The sequence below is a fragment of the Argopecten irradians genome, chromosome 3 (assembly GCF_041381155.1).
Source record: "Argopecten irradians isolate NY chromosome 3, Ai_NY, whole genome shotgun sequence".
In the NCBI taxonomy this organism is placed as follows: Eukaryota; Metazoa; Mollusca; class Bivalvia; order Pectinida; family Pectinidae; genus Argopecten; species Argopecten irradians.
The window spans coordinates 48,121,504-48,139,871 of record NC_091136.1 but is presented as its reverse complement, the minus strand read 5'-3'; the positions used below and the strand labels follow the sequence as shown (position 1 = coordinate 48,139,871).

The window sequence follows — 18,368 nt, the reverse complement described above, 5'->3', positions numbered from 1 at the left end:
GTTTTTGTGGGTATCGTATTACCATTCTTTTAAAAAGAACTGATTAGTACAAAAATACTTCAGTAACACTATTTTTGATGTACATTATTATCATGTACTATAGAAATAAGAACAAAATCAAATTGAAGGGGGGGGGGGGGAGGAGGGCGTTATTTTTGTTTTCTTCTCAGCTCGAAAATTTCTTCTTGGATTTTTTAACCAATCTGCGTGCACATACAACAGATAAAGCTTAAAAGGTCGTTCAGATCACTAGTGCTACATTTTAAATTCCTTTTGGAATCTGTTCATGATTTTGAATTTGATTCCTAAAGTTTTGAAATAAGCATAGAACACTGTTTTAGATTGGTTTTGGTTTGTTTATTTTTACGTCCTATTAACAGCCAGGGTCATGTAAGGACGTGCCAGGTTTGTTGGTGGAGGAAAGCCGGAGTACCCGGAGAAAAACCACCGGCCAACGGTCAGTACCTGGCAACTGCCCCACATGGGATTCGAACCCGCTTCCCAGAGGTGGAGGGCTTGTGGTAATATGTCGGGACATCTTAACCACTCGGCCACCGCGGCCCCACTGTTTTAGAGAATGGTATCTTTTTCTATGGACATGTTAACTTCACCAAATTTGTGGTAGAGACAAGATTAGTTTTATTGCTACTATTTAGCAACTGTTAGCACGTGAAATTACTGTAATAAGTTAATAAAAGATGGAAAAGTACATATCATGTATATTCAATTTCACCAAATTTCATTTCAGACAAAATGAAGCATCAAAAGAGCGAGACTGTTAATAAAGCCAAGAAGAAAAGAGGTATACACTAACAAATGTTTAGATTATTATACATGCTTGGGAGGATTGTTTGCTATTCCTAACCTAAAATTTGTCAAATGGTGAAAATATCACTTGACAAAAAAGCCTAATAACATAATATATTCAGAAACCTAAACCAATTTAAGGAACAATAATTTCATTTCTATGCAATAATTAAGCAATTTGTACCTGTATTTTAAGGGAGGCCAAGGTCGCAAAATACTATTGCTGTCCAAACTGACCTTGACCTTAGTGACGTGACCTTCACCAATGTCAGTATACGTGATGAAGTACAGATTAATGCTGTCAGTCCAGCTGAGGTATCCAATGACAGTCGGCCAGAAGCTGGTGAAGAATCATCTTCAGAAAAGATGTCTACTGAAATGGTAGAAACTCCTTCCACCTCTAAAGTAACAGGTGATCTTTGATGACAAATTGGTAATACACCTGGTATCTTGTCAAGTATCACAAGGTGAAAATCCTTCTAGCTGCTCTCACAACTAGCCAGGGATATATTCAGTACAAACTATCCGTAAAATATATCATACTGAATATGAAACTCTAAAGTATTTTACTGAATACAATACTTTTCCTACTATGCTTTTTCAATAACCTTTGCCTTTAAGGTTAGATATGATAAAAAGACTAAAATATTTTGAAAATTTGTCAATAACTAAAAGGTCTAGAGACCTGGAATGGGTGTGGGGCTGTAGCATGCTTGGATAAAGGACTATAACTTAATGACCTTGACCTACTTTCAAGGTCACAGTTGTCAAATACATGTTTGATATATGTTTCATATCAGAAAATAACAATTTCTATCAAAGAGTTGGTGTACATTTAATTGTACTAATTAGTTGCTGCAGAAAAGGTGAGTATTTTCAGACTGTTTAATTCTTTTGTATTTTTTAAAAGTTTTTTTTTTTTCTACTACTATACAAATAGTCTGATGACATTTAAAAGTTATGTGTGCCATAACTAGGCTAACAATTGGTACATATTATTTTTTCTTCGTAATCTATTGAAAACCATAAATTTGATGAAAGCTGTGGAAATTTATTCAAATGCACAGATGCAGCGTGCCCCCTGACTTTCTCTCATCAGGGGTTAAGTGTACCCCTCCTCAGAAAATTTGAGGGGTACAAGCATAAATCTTGGGGTACAAGCAAAATTTTAACAAATATTTAAGCATTTCATCAAGCTTTGATCATAAGACAATGACACATTTAAGTATATTCAATTATCGACTCCTTGGGTGACATAAGGGCAATTTTACTTTCATTTCTAATTCCAATTCATCGGATATCATGCTGCAAAAAATGACATTGAAAGGCTCAAAGCTGTAGATTTTAAAGAACTTAAATAGTGTTCTGTAGATTTTAAAGAACTTAAATAGTGTTAACTGTTTCCAATCAAATCATCATAAACACTGGGGTTGGAACTTTTTTACTCGTTTCTTACATTGATCTACGTTTTCAGACGTTGTTTCATTCAGGGATTTTCTTTTGGTGATAGAAGAAATCAATAATCGTACGCTTTTTAGACGGCTCCATGTTTACAACATCGGACAAGTAAACACCACTGGTGTTACGCCTTACGATCTTTAGTGTGTGATAGCGCCCATAATCAAATAGCGAAACATTATTCAGGTTATGAAATAACCTAGATCGATGGGTCGTCATGATCAGCCAATCAAAATGCAGGGCAGCATTCCCATTCACGTACTACAGTGCGTTTTTTAAGTACAGTTTGAAATAAAAACGTAGAATTTAAAAATTCATGCGTTTAAAAAAAACGTACTGACAATAGCCTTTGCTTTTATCCGATCGTCGATACGCAAACGGGAACGATCAATACAAAGCTCGAATTAGATATCAAAAGTGAAAGTAGAAAATGGTTTGATGCTTCTGATTGGCTGACCAATCAGCGTTCTTCTTTCATCACTGTATCAGCCGATTTTTTCGCCGCTGGACCGTCACAGCAAAAACGATCTGGTGACACAGAAAATTGTTCAACAACAACAAAAAAGCCCAAAAAGGATACTGAAAGTAACAGTAAACTACAGAAAAACTTCAAAGAAAAATGGTTGCAAGATTTTGACTGGCTGCGAAACGAGAATGATCGCATGCACTGTATTACATGTGAACGTGCCTCAAGCACTCGAAAAACTTTTAAAAAAACAATGCGTTTGTATCAGGCTCCAAGAATTATCAGCGTTCTGCTCTTGTCAGGCATATGAGATCGGACGATCATACACTTGCAAAGAAAATTGTAACACAACAACGTTATTTTGAAAACAAGTTGCGTAAAAGGAAAATTCATGCCAGTCTTAGAAGCCCAGATTCGAACGGCAACACATATGGCTGAACGAAATATACCAAACCGACAATATCTTGGTTTAATTGATTTACAGGTATGTAAAGAAGTCAGAAAATCAATATTTGTCCGATGTTGTTTTCATAAATTTTGTTTGTATTATGTGCAGATTTTCCTTGTAAATGTAGTTATTATAACGTTTCCATGTTTTTTTTTCAGATATCAAATCAATCATCTGTCCTGACTGAGGCCAATAGGTCGTGTATTTTGTCTAACCATCAAGCAGCTCAAAAAATGCAAGAGTATAGTGCAAATGTTTTAAGAGAATTGACAATAACACGAATCATTCAAAGTCCCTTTATTGGCATAATGGTTGATGAAAGCTTGGACATATAGCAACTAACAAAAAGTTAGTGATGTTCTGCAAAATTGTTCATGGAGGAAAAGTCAAAATAGAGTTGTAGCCAACATACCTATTCAAGATGGGAAAGCAGAAACTGTTTATAACTGTATTGTTAACTGGTTGCAAGAAATAGGTTATGATATTGCCAAAGTAAGTGGTTTTGGCAGCGACGGTGCTTCAGTGATGTTTGGAAAGATCAGCGGTGTTGGTGTGAGACTTCAGAGAAAGAATCCGCGAATAGTTCATATTTGGTGTTCTGCACATAGACTATCTCTAGTGTCTTATTGGGCAGCGAAAGACATCCCTTTTCTTAAATCTGTGAATGAAATGTTGATAGCTATATCTTTAATTTTTATCATTTTTCAGCTCCTAGATATAATAAAATCAAAGAACTGACTTCTTTGATGGGCAAAAAGGTAAAAAGGTTTAAAGAGCCCACACAGGTACGATGGCTATCTATGTCTGATGCTGTAAGTACATGTTTTGATTGCTACTCTGTCCTCATTCTTGGTCTTGAGCATGAAGTGGCTTGTAGCCCGCATTCAGAAGGTGGGAATAAGGCAAGGGGGATCCTAAAGAAAAGAAAGATAATTTAGATATTAATCAGTTGAAAACAATAGTAGCATCTACATCACTAGTTATTTCTAGTTATTTGAATGAAAATACTCCAACGGTACAGGAAGTAGTAGATCAGACAGATGAACATTCAGAGTGGCAAGGTATTCCCATATGTTGTTCTCTAAGAGACAGAATTGCTCACAGGAATTTTAGAAAAAAGTATGTAAACAACTTACTCGGAGAGTTTTCAAAAAGGTTTCCTGATAGTTCCTTGGGGGTCCTTCATGACTTAAACATAGTCTTAAATCCTTCTAAACTTCCAGAGTCTGTCAGTGGTATTAAGGAACACGGGCTGGGTAGTTTAGAAAATATCATTGACTTTTACAATACATGTAGTGATGAAAATGAAACCAAGCCACTAGTCGACTCTAGCAGAATGAAAAAAATCTTTTTACAATTCAAACATGTGGTAAATATGAACAGAGAAATGGATGTTACAGAGTTCTGTCTTTTGGTAATCAAAGATTACAATGAATTGTTCCCTGACTTTGCAACAATTGCATCTATTTTGTTAACATGTCCACTGACCAGTGTTCCATGTGAACGTGGGTTTTCATTACAAAACAGACATGTAAATGCTGTTACAAGCAGGAGGTCTGTGTCCTCAGTTGAGGATAGAATGGTAATTGAATATTGTTCCAAGCAAAAGGGTTATAATCAGAATGAGGTTGTACAGAAAGCTGCAGAGAAATACTATGCACAGAACCGTTAAGTTCAGCTCTATACTCTGTACAATTTCATGATTGTTTGTACAAATCTGTTGATAGAAATGAAAAAATAAAACGAAAACAAGTTATTTTTACGAGTTTGTTTTATTATCTTTTTCATTTTGTGAAACAAACCCCCAGTTATTTAACAAAACCCCCTCTTTGAAAAGCTGGGGGTTATGAAAACCCCCAATAGCTAAAAGTGGTGGGAATGCTGGCAGGGAAATCGCCAGTAGCAACCAGCTTACAGAAAGATCAGGACGATATTGTCTCTTCATTTCTTCCGACAGTTTTAATATATAAATTATATATAACAACTGTTTTCAGTTTTTACACCCATTTTATTAGCTTTTACTCCCATTTTATCGTACGTGCAGTGTACCCTCTGCTTCCAATTTGTGTACGTGCATATTACTTTCGATGCGTGAATCACGTACACCTGTACGTAAGCTGTGGAAATTTATTCAAATGCACAGACAAAATTAAGATGCCTTATAAGATTAGTTATAACACAAAATATTTGAACTGTAGAAGTTCTCGTTTTAATGCTTTATGTATGCTTAGATGAAAACATATCTGCAGAAGTCACTTTAAACATAACACTGTAATACAAACTGAAATGGTATTGATTGTTTCGCAAATGCTCAGTGTTCTTTCATGTCTATTTTATATTATTTTCAACAGATCATGGAAGCATGTTGCTACCCCGACCAGCCGTTCCCCCACTGAGGAAGACAAAGCAGAGATTTCCGACGCCATATAAGTCTGTACCATTTAGACAGAACACCCTTAGACCAAGACTGATTGGCCAAAACATCATCCAGCATGAACCATTGCATCAACAGACAGAGTTTGTAGGACTTTATAGTCGATCAACATCTCTACTACCACAAGTCTTGGGGTCATCTAGTCAAAATTGTAGATTACCACTGCCTATCCCAAGGAAAGTGCCACAAAACAATGAGAAGACAATCAGTAACTTTCCAAATCCTGAAACTCACCCATCAACTTCTCAACAAACCACCATGGATTTGGATGACCTTAGGAATGAGGTCACTCAAGGTCATACTCAGTCAGGGACAGTGAAGATTAAGAAAAATAGTCGCCGCTATGTTAATTTTGTTAGGGACAAAACACAATGTCAGAAACTAAGAAGCAGTGCAAAGAAGGCAATAGACTTTGATTTTAAAGGTCAAAATCTATCACTGGAAAAGAGCTCTGAGAATGCCAATAATAATGAAAAGGAAAGAAGGCAGGACACAGCTGATCTACAGCCACAAACTCCGGAGCATGGCCAGAAAGCTTCAAAGGAGGCAACCTCATTCACCAGTGAGACAGGAGGGGTGGACCAAATAGATGTTGCCAGGAGACAAGAAAAGTCCAAAACACAGACTGGAATAGAAAATCCAACACTTGAAACTGACGGGGTGTCCAGTCAGGATATCCCAGTAAGTAATGAAGACACTACAAATGGTGGCAATCAGCAGGATGAAGGAAAGAAAAAAACAGTGACTGTCAAAAAAAGAAATTCCAGTAAAGAAGTGAAGAAAAATCAGACGGAAAGTAGTGGAATACTAAAGGAGTTCGACCAAACAATTGTTGGCACAAGTGAACTGAACCAAATGGAAACTGATACAGATTTTATTGGTGCGAATAGACTAAGAAAAGAGATGAAGAAATCTGTGGCTGTAGAGAACTCCTCTGCCAAGTGTTCTGGTCCTTCCGACATTAAAAATGTCCAGAATAAATTACAAGGCAAATCAAGGGAAGCCATCTCGGGTCGAGTCATGGAAGAGAGTGTGAAGCAGACGTCAACAGAAGTTTTAGTACCAGTAGTGAAAAAGCTGCGATTTCAAGAAGTTGCTGAAGTATACGAATATAAAGATGAAAAGTTGCAGAAAAAGCAAAGAACAACAAAACATGGGAAAGTAGAGTTGGATAGTGCTAAAAAATACAGCGAGCAGAATGTGAGGACAGGGAATGCAAGGATGCAAGGATACACAGACGATGAAGAGACAAGTAATGATAATGTAAGGGAGTGTAGGTCACCATCACCAATAGTGGACGAATCGGATCGTACAGGTCAACAGGCAACAGTACTGGTAGGTTGTAGTGCCTCGAAGGGTCCTGAATATCTAGAGAGTGAACAACAACCAGAACTTCCAGGACTAGATAAAAGTGACCGTTCTCATTTTGATAGTAACACCAATGCATACAGCCAATCAAAGAATCAGTTGAAGGATGTGGTAAAAAGTAGAAAGAAATCCAGCACTAACACCTGGTATGGGAAAAAGAGACGTCTGAGAGGTGGGTTTGGAAAGCAATTGCAGAAAAAGGTGTCAGACTGCAGCAGTATCTTGTCAGCTGTAACGGAGGGAAATAACTCATCAGGCAGGGTACTTACTAAAACCTATCAGGCTGATGCCATTGGAAATGAGGATGAATTTGGAGTAAAGGAACACTTGGTTGATGAACCCCAGATAGAAGACTTCAGTGAATTGCTAGAAGATGGAGAACAACCCAGAGAGATGTTTAATGACTATTCATCTATAGACAGCACAGGAACTCTGGCTCTCCAATCTGATACCTCTCATACTGAAGATGTCAATTACAGTCAGTTTATGGCGGATTCAGATGGTAGTCAGTCTGTTGTTCAGAAGGACTCCGATGATGGTCAGTATTCAGAGGTTTCTGAAGGTCATATCCAAGAGGTTCATATGGATTCTGCTGGAGTAGAATATGATCAGTATAGAGAGGTTTCTTGGTGTCATTTTGAGGAAGATAATACCGACCAGTATATGCAGGATTTGGGAGATGGACAGTCGGTATCACATGTGGTTTCAGTTGAAGCTTCATATTTTCCAGTGATTTCTGATGATGGTAACTTTACCAAGGTTGTTGACGATTGTCAAAGTGACTTGGTATCTGACAATCAGTTGTCAGACATGACTGTAGATTGCGACACTTCAACTAAAAACTCTGCAATATCTAGCATCAAGACATTAGACAAGGTGACAGAAAGGAAACAAGAACAAAAATCTCCCGATAGTCACAGGTCTAAATACTCTAGGAGTGCCAAAACCAGTGCTCTCACAGCCATAGGTAAACTTATGGTACCCACTAGGTCTGTGAAAGTCACTGTTGGATCTTCATCTTCACAAATAACTACTGGAAAAATGGCTGACAAAGGAGTGGTTTGTTTGGCTGACAGCTCTGTCTCGGAGATCCACCGTAGCCCATTGATGCAGAGTTGTGACAGTGAGAACAATAGCAATCCATTTAAATGTAGATCTGTACCAAGTGACCTTCAGGATAAAAATACTGCAGAATTACTGTCACCAAATTATGAACATGAGAATCCAGAAGCTGAAAAATCTTTTTCCAGCAAGGACCACAACCTTTATCAGGAAGAGTGTGGTACAGGACCTATAGACTCAACCCAGTCTGACCTGGATGATCAGGAACAAGACGATAACTACCAAGACAGTAGATCAAACACAATGAAGAAGTATGCTTCACTAAAGGTTGGTAATAAGGCTGGTACAGAAAGTTTTATCTTCAATGATAGGATTTGTCAAGTATTGTAGGAATCACATTTCAATTTTTTTGAAATTGTGGTAATACAATTTAATTGTACGGATGGATAACTTTGGTGTGTCCCATACAATATATCTACATGTAACGATATTCATATGATCATTAGACAGATGTGCACTACTAACTGTTCATCTGCAGTACTGTATGCATTTTAGGATAAATAACTTATTAATGAATAATTTTTTAATAGAATAAGTCCATGCTTGAATGATATAGTGTGTTGTGAGCTGTATATATTTGTACAGTCCAGTTACTGGCGTGGGATGGGTGGTTGGGAGGACTCGCTGCGACCAAAGCCAAGGAAGACGGAACGGTTTCAGATAAAACATCAACAATACAACTGCAAAGACAAACGGACTGTAAACAAGAATGAGATTCTGGTCAAACCTTCAAAAACTTTGCCAGCAGGCCACTCCACTGTTCCATCACATAAACACCAGGAAATGTCTGATACCAACATTCAGCAATCTGAAAGAGGCTTTACCTCATCAGTCCAACAAAATAGTGGACTTCTGTCATCATGCCCTCCATCATCCAAGGACCTTGGAAGTCTGCACATTGTAAGTATTCAAATGATTTTTAGGTTATCTGACCTGAGGGGTCATGATGACCTATAGTCATTGTGCATCGTCGGTCGTCGTCTGCCATCTGCTGTCAGTAAACTTTTCACATTTTATTTTAAACTTCTTCTCAAACTTCTCAAGTTCGACTGGTGAGATTTGGCTGAAACTTACCTAAAATGATTCCGGCATGGTCCCAACAAAGTGTTATTTTTTAGGATCAATCTGAAATCGAAGATGGCCGCCACAGCCGCCATCTTGTAAACACATTTGGAACTTCTCTTTCCAGTGAGATTTGGCTGAAACTTACCTGAAATTGATCCTGACATGATCTCTGTTTTCACATCTCTCATTGATCCAAAATCGAAGATGGCCAGATTACAGCTCTTGGGCATCTTGTTCAGTTTTCTGTTTGATTGTTTCTAACACATAAGTGTCTATTTTAGGAAATGATCTATTAGTCCAGTGTCAAACATTGTCTAAAGAAAACATTCATCCTAAACGGAAGTGAATACCCAATCTATTTTCCTATGGTTTATATTTTGATACCAGCAGAATATTAATATGTCTATAGCCTGCCCTGTAGTAATAGGTTGTCCATCTGTCTGTGTTTCTCAACTTGTTTTTGAATCAAATGGATTGTTTAAATTTGCATCTTGTATATTGATGTGGACTTGTGTGTGACAGTCTAATACCCTGGTGGATCCGTCGTTTAGCAGGCCCTGCATGATTTGTCAGTATTTAGTTCTTATATTTAACTAAGAACAATCAAATCTTGGGAACTCAAAATTAGCAGGACCACGGCTACACTTCTAGATACCGAGTATTTCAGTCAACATGAATATAGAGTGAAAATTCAGTTGCGACCATCAAAATACTTCAAATTATTAAAGGGGGTATAAGATATATAGAGTCGCACAAGCTTAAAGGCCCATTACCTTTCCGGAGCAAAATATAAAGGTTTCTAAATAAACATCAATAACATCAGAAAATGCATATCGATGACATAAAATATGATTATGACACCAAACGTATGCAAGATTTCCTGCGTAATACATGAAAACAGTGGAGAGTCAATTCCCTGTTTTGCCGTCTGGCGCAGTGATAGTCAACTACCGCGCGGTATTTAGGACGACGGCGGGAAACATAATACGACCCGCGTTATGAAAATAAACATTTTATTTATCTTGATCAAATCGTTCAGAAGGTGATGATAAATGTAGTATTAACGGTAAGGTAATAGTTTTTAAGTCTCTACAAAAATATCGATCTTGTTTTACATTCCCATTTTAAAAATTAAAAGCCTTTTCAGAAAGGTAGTGGGCCTTAAAGTTAACAAGACTTGACTACTATATATTGCATTAATGTTATCAATAAAGATCATTTCAGTATATATTTTCTCCTATTTGATTGTTACAGGAGACTGGTATTGGTAAGATAGTATGGGCAAAGTTAGGAAGAGACCGCTGGTGGCCTGGCCTGATTGTCCCTGGTGCTATGGCTAAGAAACAGAGTGCTGACCCAGGGTCATCTTGGGTGTACTGGTTCGGGGACCACAAGATATCACATGTTAGTATCATAAATCATCTTAACTTGTGATCATGTTCAGCTTCCTAGAACCCTTGAAATTCTATTAGTATACTTGTTTTCATTACTTAAGGTTCTGGTTTCCTCAGGGATTTTGTTCATTTTTTTCATATTTTGATTTTAGGTATATCCTGATCACAAAAACCACATAAACATCTTATGTCACCGGGTTAGTTTTTCTTCTAGGGCTGGTTAAAGATATGTACTAATGACTTAATGTTCCGAACTAAAATAAATAATATTTCCTCACTGTAACATCCCTTAACATATAAAGAATATGCCTGTAACATGTTCATACCTTCAGTATGTGATATAGAATTCATAACTATATCAAATAAGCTGGGTTTTCCACAATACTACAAAATATCGTTATTTTAAAAGTAATTCCGAACCTAATTTTAGTGAAAAATTGCATCAAAATAGTTGTTTTCTTTTTTTCTGAAAAACATGATCTGAAGAAAAAAATAAGAACGATTTGCTTTCTAACAACCCCTTAAATTTTGGCCTGAAAACGTTAAAAATAGGTGAATCCGTAGCACTTTTCAATGTTTTATGCTATTCATTTACCTTTTTTAGTTGTCTATATTTATTATATTGGAACATACAAGATAACCCAATAATTACAGATATATGATTTTATTAGCTCACCTGGCCCGAAGGGCCAGTGAGCTTTTGCCATGGTGCGGCGTCTGTCGGTCTGTCAACATTTCCTTTAAATCGCTACTTGTCATAAAGTACTGCATGGATTTTAACAAAATTTGGTCAGAAACTTCCTTAGGGGAAGGGGATCAGATTTTGCGTAAATGGTGACCCTGACCCCCCTGGGGCCGGAGGGGCTGGGCCCAATAGGGAAAATAGATTAAATTCCTTTAAATCGCTACTAGTCATAAAGTACTTGATGGATTTTAACCAAATTTGGTCAGAAACATCCTTTGGGGAAGGGGATCAGATTTTGTATAAATGGTGACCCTGAACCCCCTGGGGCTAGAGGGGCTGGGCCCAATAGAGGAAATAGAGGAAATTCCTTTAAATGGCTACTTGTCATAAAGTACTGAATGGATTTTAACCAAATTTGGTCTGAAACTTCATTAGGGGAAGGGGATCATATTTTGCATAAATGGTGACCCTGACCCCCTTGTGCCCGGAGGGGCTGGGCCAAATAGGGAAAATAGAGATCATTCCTTTAAATAGCTACTATTCATAAAGTACTTGATGGATTTTAACCAAATTTGGTCAGAAACATCCTTTGGGGAAGGGGATCAGATTTTTTATAAATGGTGACCTTCATCCCCCCTGGGGCCGGAGGGGCTGGGCCCAATAGGGGAAATAGAGAAAATTCCTTTAAATCGCTACTAGTCATAAAGTACTGAATGAATTTTAACCAAATTTGGCCACAAACATCCTTGGGGGAAGGGGAACAGAACTTGTATAAATTTTGGCTCTGACCCCCCAGGGGCAGGAGGGGTGGGGCCCAATAGGGGAAATAGAGGTTAATCCTATAAATTGCTACTTGTCCTAGAGTTCTGCATGGATTGTAACAAAATTTGGCCACAAATATCCTTGGGGGAAGGGGAACAGAACTTGTATAAATTTTGGCTCTGAACCCCCCGGGGGCTCAGGAGGGGCGGGGCCCTATAGGAAAATAAGAGGTAAATATTCAAATTCCTTCAGAAAAGAAACAATGAACCTGTATTCAGAACATGACTTGACATTACAAACCAGGTGAGCGATACAGGCCCTCTGGGCCTCTTATTTATTTATTATATAAGATATAATGAACCAGTTTGCAAGCTATATGTAGGCCTGACCTCAAACTTTCAAAGAGTCTAAATCAGCAGGAAATATATCGGCTTTTTCTGAGACAAATATTTTGCTCTTTTTGATACTGTATTGAAATGGATTATTTTCCGTAATAGCATTATTCAAATTATAAGTAAAGATTTTAACAAAAAATAAAATGGAAATAATTTCCAGCAATTTTATTTCCGTATTTTGTTTGTCCGTTTCCGGACGAAAGTTAGTAAACCGATAATACCGGTATCCGGTATCTTATGAAGAGCTCTAAACTCGAGTGTTTCCATCCAAAACACCATTAACTTTCTTTGGCACCCATAAACTGTGTAAAACGATAGGAATACAATTATAATGATAATGTTCATTCATTTGTTACTAGGCCTATTGATGTAAAGTTTTTCATTTTGGGTTCCCGTAAATCCATGATGTGTATTCCATCTGATTGTTTAAGCGACTATAAAGATTCTTGGATTTCACTTTATGCATGAATCTTCAAAATTATACTATATTTACCGATTGCCACACCTTTAGATTGATACAGTACTTCAAGTAAACGCTCGGAAATTGCTTGAATGTCGATGTCAGAAGCGAGATATAATGGATGGTACGGAGAAATAAAATATGTTTGCCGGGATCCGGATAGCAGCAATACAAACGTATGACATCACAGAAGATACGGTATATGTTAAGAGACATTCCATCATTCCAACCTAAGGATATCGTTCAAAGTCAAAACATTGGATAAACACTAGAAAGTGTATATTATACACATGTTATAATGGAGGTCAGTAACAGAATCGGAAACAAATGGCATGGATCTGGCATAATTAAATACTTGTTGGTTTAATACTTGGAATATCTTAAGAAAAAGTAAGAAAATGCTTTTTACTGTTCAAGATAAATACCTGTTTCCCATTATATATGAACTTTTCATTTAGCACTCACAACACTGTGTGAACTGAAAGAATGCTCTTTTGACTTCCTAGTTCTAATTAACCCTTAGACTGCTACACGCAACTATTTACGCGTTGGTTTAAATGGCTCTCAGTGCTACACGCGTAAAAAGATGTTTTTTTACTCCAAGTTTTCAACCGGCGGTCCGATCGTCAAATCCCCCCCCCCCCCCCTCCTGTTGCTAAAATTATGACTGAAAACGAAAGTAGAATGCTTCCGATTGGTTCTTATGTCATTACATTTGATATTCTCGGGATTATACGCTAAAAATAACCACAGGTGTGGAAGGAACTTGAATGGTATACTGAGTCGCCAAAATGGCCGCTCTGATAGATCGAAGTGATGAAGAACTTGTACAACAGTTCTTTGCTAGCGATGTGTCAGAAGTTGAAAGTAAATTTGAAGGGTCAGAAACTTAAGATTGGGATCCAATAGAAGGCAACATTATTTTAATTTCTCCTATAAATAAGTGTGTGCCTAATGTTGACAGACGACAAGATTGACTTTGACAATGCTCTGTTCACAGGCGAGTTGAAATTAATGCATAACATGAATAAATGTAAGGTAGTTGCTTTTTAAAAGCATTTTTGGATGATTACAGTATAGAAAATAAAGTTGTTCACACAAATTTATTTATATTATCTACACGAAGTTTACCGTCAATGACCGGCATGTATTACGTTTTATGAGATGCATGTGTTTCTTTTACGTTGATAACGGCTATGGGTTTTGTCCAGATTAAGTGATTTACACCACTGTTGGTCAAGTCATGATGCACTTGAAAAACAATTTTTCAAAAATTGTTTAGGATCGTTTTCAAGTTATATTGTCTAATTGACTTTCACCTGACTGAAAATGACTTACCTGGAACCACCTGAGCTATAACAATACTTTTAAGGGTAACTTGGTCTAAGATAGAGATAATATGTGGTTCATAAATCAGATGCATACACTATGTGATAATATATCAGAAATTAAACAGGAAACTAGGTTCTTTCCTTCATGAACAATTATCAAGATTTTATTTGTCATATGCTTCTTAATACTAAGGTTACACAATTAAATTAGTTTTATTTCATGATTTTAATCGAGTTTCCTTGTTATTATTTGATACAACCTAATATTTTTACCTTTAGTCACCTGTATTGTTACCTGTATGCTTAACGAGAAGTATATTTGCGGAATAAACAGCATCAATATAAACTACAGGCAATAACAAACAATTTTTACATAACTTTTATTCACATAATGCAAATAGTTTTCAAGATATACTCATTTATAATTAAGTTATCATTTCCCTGGATTTTACAAAATTAATGCAGCACTGAGAGCCATTACTATACAAACCATTGCAGCAACCTAAGGGTTAAGCTTTAATGGGACTTACAACTTCTCATCTTTAAATTGTAACATTTTCTTGCAGATTGCCTCTGAGAAAATTGTTCCATTTGTTAGTAACTTCAGCAATTTCTATGGAAAAAAGACTGGAAAGCTATATCAAAGTGCAATATTGGAAACCTTGCAGGTGAGGATATCAGCAAATTTCTAATATATTTGTAGCAGGACTGGGTTGATTATCTGTAAGCAGGTAGCTCAATCAGTACAGGTACGGGTATTCTCTGTTTTGCTGAAACATTTGAAAAAGATGGATGTTTTGGCAGAGCTGGTCTGGACTATATATACTGTAGTAGCATGTGACTAGAGTTTAGGGGCCATGTATCCTTGCTTTGACTTTTCATCTTCCCTTTCCTTGAATTGGTATCCTCTCTAAGGTTGTATATCTTACCAATTTTTCTTGCGTGATTGCTTTTTGATCCCTAGGTAAAATGCTAGTTCACTGCAAACAATTGTTTGCTATAGCTCAGTTTTTCTTGACACACTTAAACATGTGGTGCTTATTTACCCGAACTGGCTGCTCTGTGTTTCTGATTTAAATCTGCAGATGCCTGATATCCTGTCACAATTTTCTGTCCTTTTACCCTGTTAGGTGTGTGTAGAGAGATGTGGCATCGCCCAGTCTGAGGAGCATCTCATACAGTGGGCTATGGATGGTTTCTGTACACCTCAGGACAGATTAATGGACCAGGATACAAGTCCATTTGACCCAATACCTGGTAAGGTCTATAAATCCTTTGTAAACATAGGTGTAACAAATGTATTGTATGCTGTATTGTATTGTACAGAAAGGTTGTCTTTGAAAATGAATTTTAAAAAATGTTAAAAAAAACCTATAATCTACATCCTATTTGATCAGAGAAAGTCATGTCTTAAAAAATGGCTGGTGAATAAAAAAAAAAGAAATAAAAATCTCGAAACGTTCAATTTGGTGAATAGAAATTTCATATCATTCATTTATGTTTTAATTTCAAAGCTGATATAGGTAATGTGAATGAATGGTCAAGGTATATCAATATTCTACCAGTAGTCCTCCACCCCCGAGTTGAAATTCAGATAGTTAATAATTTCTAAATCCACTCAGGTACTCCTGTTTTTCTTCACATCCAAATCATAGCATGTTCGTAAAAACATTACCCTAGGTGTTAAAAGGCTGTTTACTCAAATAACTCAAACTCAACTGTTCTTTACCTTTCAGGTGAAGAGCTGCCAATAACTGTACTTAAAAACCTGAAAGAATTGCACAACAAAGTCGGTGACTGTTCTGAAACAGAAAACAAGTCCAGGTGTCGTGATGCAAGAGGTAAGCAGTTCACGTTAAAAGAGTTAATGTTTTACAATTATTTACCTCATTTTGGGTGAATACAATATAGTCAAGAGAGTCAAGAAATACAGAGAGGTGTCCTTTATATAGAGGTCAGTGTTTTGACGAGTTATGGCACCTCAGCGGTTCAACCTAAGCAATCTTTCCATACACAAATAGATGTATTTGTCTCATTTTCTTTTCATTTGGTTAATTTTGGAATAAATGAATAGTAACATAATTATTATTTAAAGGAATATGTACAGTATATTTATATTTTTTCATTTCAATCAAATCAGAAAAAATGAGTCTTCATGAAACAATTATTTAATAAATTGTATATACAATGTATACATGTATCTGTGTTTTTCATATTTACTTTCAGCTACATACTGCATATTAATCAGATATACTGTTGGTAAATAAAAACACAAAGACAGGTTTGGGCCAAAAGTAACCAATATTTAATATTATGTAATATTATGTAATAATACACTATATATCTTTGGAAACGATAGTCCCTAGATATGAAATATTGGTCTTCTGCTAATAGACATAACAAACTAGAAACTACAACATAAACAACTAATCACTATAAAAAGAAACATTACAAAGCATAGCTAAATTATATGGGATGGGTGGGATGGGATTGTGTTCCATGAGGAAACACCAACTGTATAGAAATTGAACAGGTGTTGGAACCTGGTGATGACTAGACACCATCACAGTGCTCAGGAGACTGTACTGTACAAGTCCTAGCACAGTAACCTATAGCCCTTCAACCTCTGTCATTGGCTAGAATGTGCCAGAACTAGAATGTGATTGGCTCGTCACCAAACCTCCCCAGCATAGGGATCCCATAAGGGTCTCAGGCCCTGACCCCACATGCTGTACTAAGTCATGTAGCCAGCAGCTGTCAGAGGAAGCCAGGTGACACATTGGCAAGCAAAGGGGGCCCAAAGGACCCATTGCCCCTAGTCTGGCATACCAAGCATGAGTGCACAAAGCCAATAGCTGACAGAGGACGAAAGTGACCCCTGGTCAATCAGAACATGTAAGATAGTGGGACCGCCAGAACTAATTAGGTTTCCACATCCCATCTTTATATTTAATACTGTATTAATGATTTAATACCTACATGAAATAAAAAAAAAAAAAAAAAAAGCAAGGTTATTCAGGACAAATATTTTGTTCTAAACACATTGTTAATGAGCCGAGTAAAGTGTCCACGCTGTTTCGAATCTCTGTTATTTCAGACAAAACAAATGTAAACACATGTAGGCCGAGTGGTGAACTGGCAGACATCAAAAAGCTGCTATACAAACAATGGTTCACACCCAACGAGTCTCGAAGGTGTATTCCAACACAGATATAAATGCAAATCCCAGAGTGTTACAAAAGGTGACGTAGGGGAAATAACTCTAATTGACTAACGCAGAAGATATGGCTTCCTCGGTTGTTTTACCGATACACAGGTTCAAAATAAGATGTTCGCTGTTTGTATTATAGAATATTTACTGTCTTCAGGTTAAATCTAAGTGTCCGCTTTATTCATAGAAAGTGTCCGCTATACACATTCAATTTATACAGTGATTTTCATTCAAAAACGATGTCTTTTTGTGTCCACTATGCTGTATATTTAGTTTAACTTCTACTGAAAGTTTATGTTTTTTTCGAGTGAAAGTACCGACATGTTATGTTTTTTTTGAGTGTCCGCATTGAGGAGTTGTCCGCTGTCCGCATTGAGGAGGTGTCCACTATATACATGACATTTATAGTGATTTTTGTTGGGGATTCCTAGCACTGTCCGAAATGGATATGTGTCCGCTATATAGAGGTGTCTTGCTATTGCAGGTTTGACTGTAATTTATATACACAAGAAGTTGATATATTTTACGATACTATTATATATATGATGCTGCAAGATTATCATTCTTACGCTCATATTATTGTTGGCACCTCCTGCTTGAGTAATGTTCTTGATAAGATTTCCTGTATTTATTTTCTACATATTGCAGATAGTGCAGTAGACTTGGTAAAAGCTGGACAAAAGAAGCTTGAAGGTATGTTTTTAAGTCCATGCCATGTAGAGTAGTTTTTGTGTCGGCTGCAATGTAAGGGCAACACATGCTATAACTATGTTGGCGTCGGCGTGTGGGAAAAGGTTTCCGTGCCATAACTTAGGTATTCATTGTCCGATTTCAACCAACAGATCTCGGGACGGGTTTGATACTGGTCAAAATCTGTCAATATTTACAAGAGTTAAAGGACTTTAAAATCGTCAAAACAGAGTTCTGCATGGAATGTAACCAAATTTAGTCAGAAATATCCA

At 36.9% G+C, this 18,368-nt stretch overlaps 1 protein-coding gene across 1 annotated transcript in view; it reads left to right on the top strand.

Moving 5' to 3' along the window:
- LOC138319712 (uncharacterized) overlaps positions 1-18,368 on the top strand; it is a 42,348-nt gene that overhangs the window by 296 nt on the left and 23,684 nt on the right. The window contains exons 2-10 of the mRNA XM_069262852.1: positions 749-802; positions 1,004-1,219; positions 5,531-8,370; positions 8,689-9,003; positions 10,423-10,572; positions 14,762-14,863; positions 15,326-15,452; positions 15,932-16,036; positions 18,055-18,099. Of these exons, the coding sequence (XP_069118953.1) occupies positions 754-802; positions 1,004-1,219; positions 5,531-8,370; positions 8,689-9,003; positions 10,423-10,572; positions 14,762-14,863; positions 15,326-15,452; positions 15,932-16,036; positions 18,055-18,099 (3,949 nt within the window). The 5' untranslated portion in view covers positions 749-753. The remainder of the gene's footprint in view (positions 1-748; positions 803-1,003; positions 1,220-5,530; positions 8,371-8,688; positions 9,004-10,422; positions 10,573-14,761; positions 14,864-15,325; positions 15,453-15,931; positions 16,037-18,054; positions 18,100-18,368) is intronic.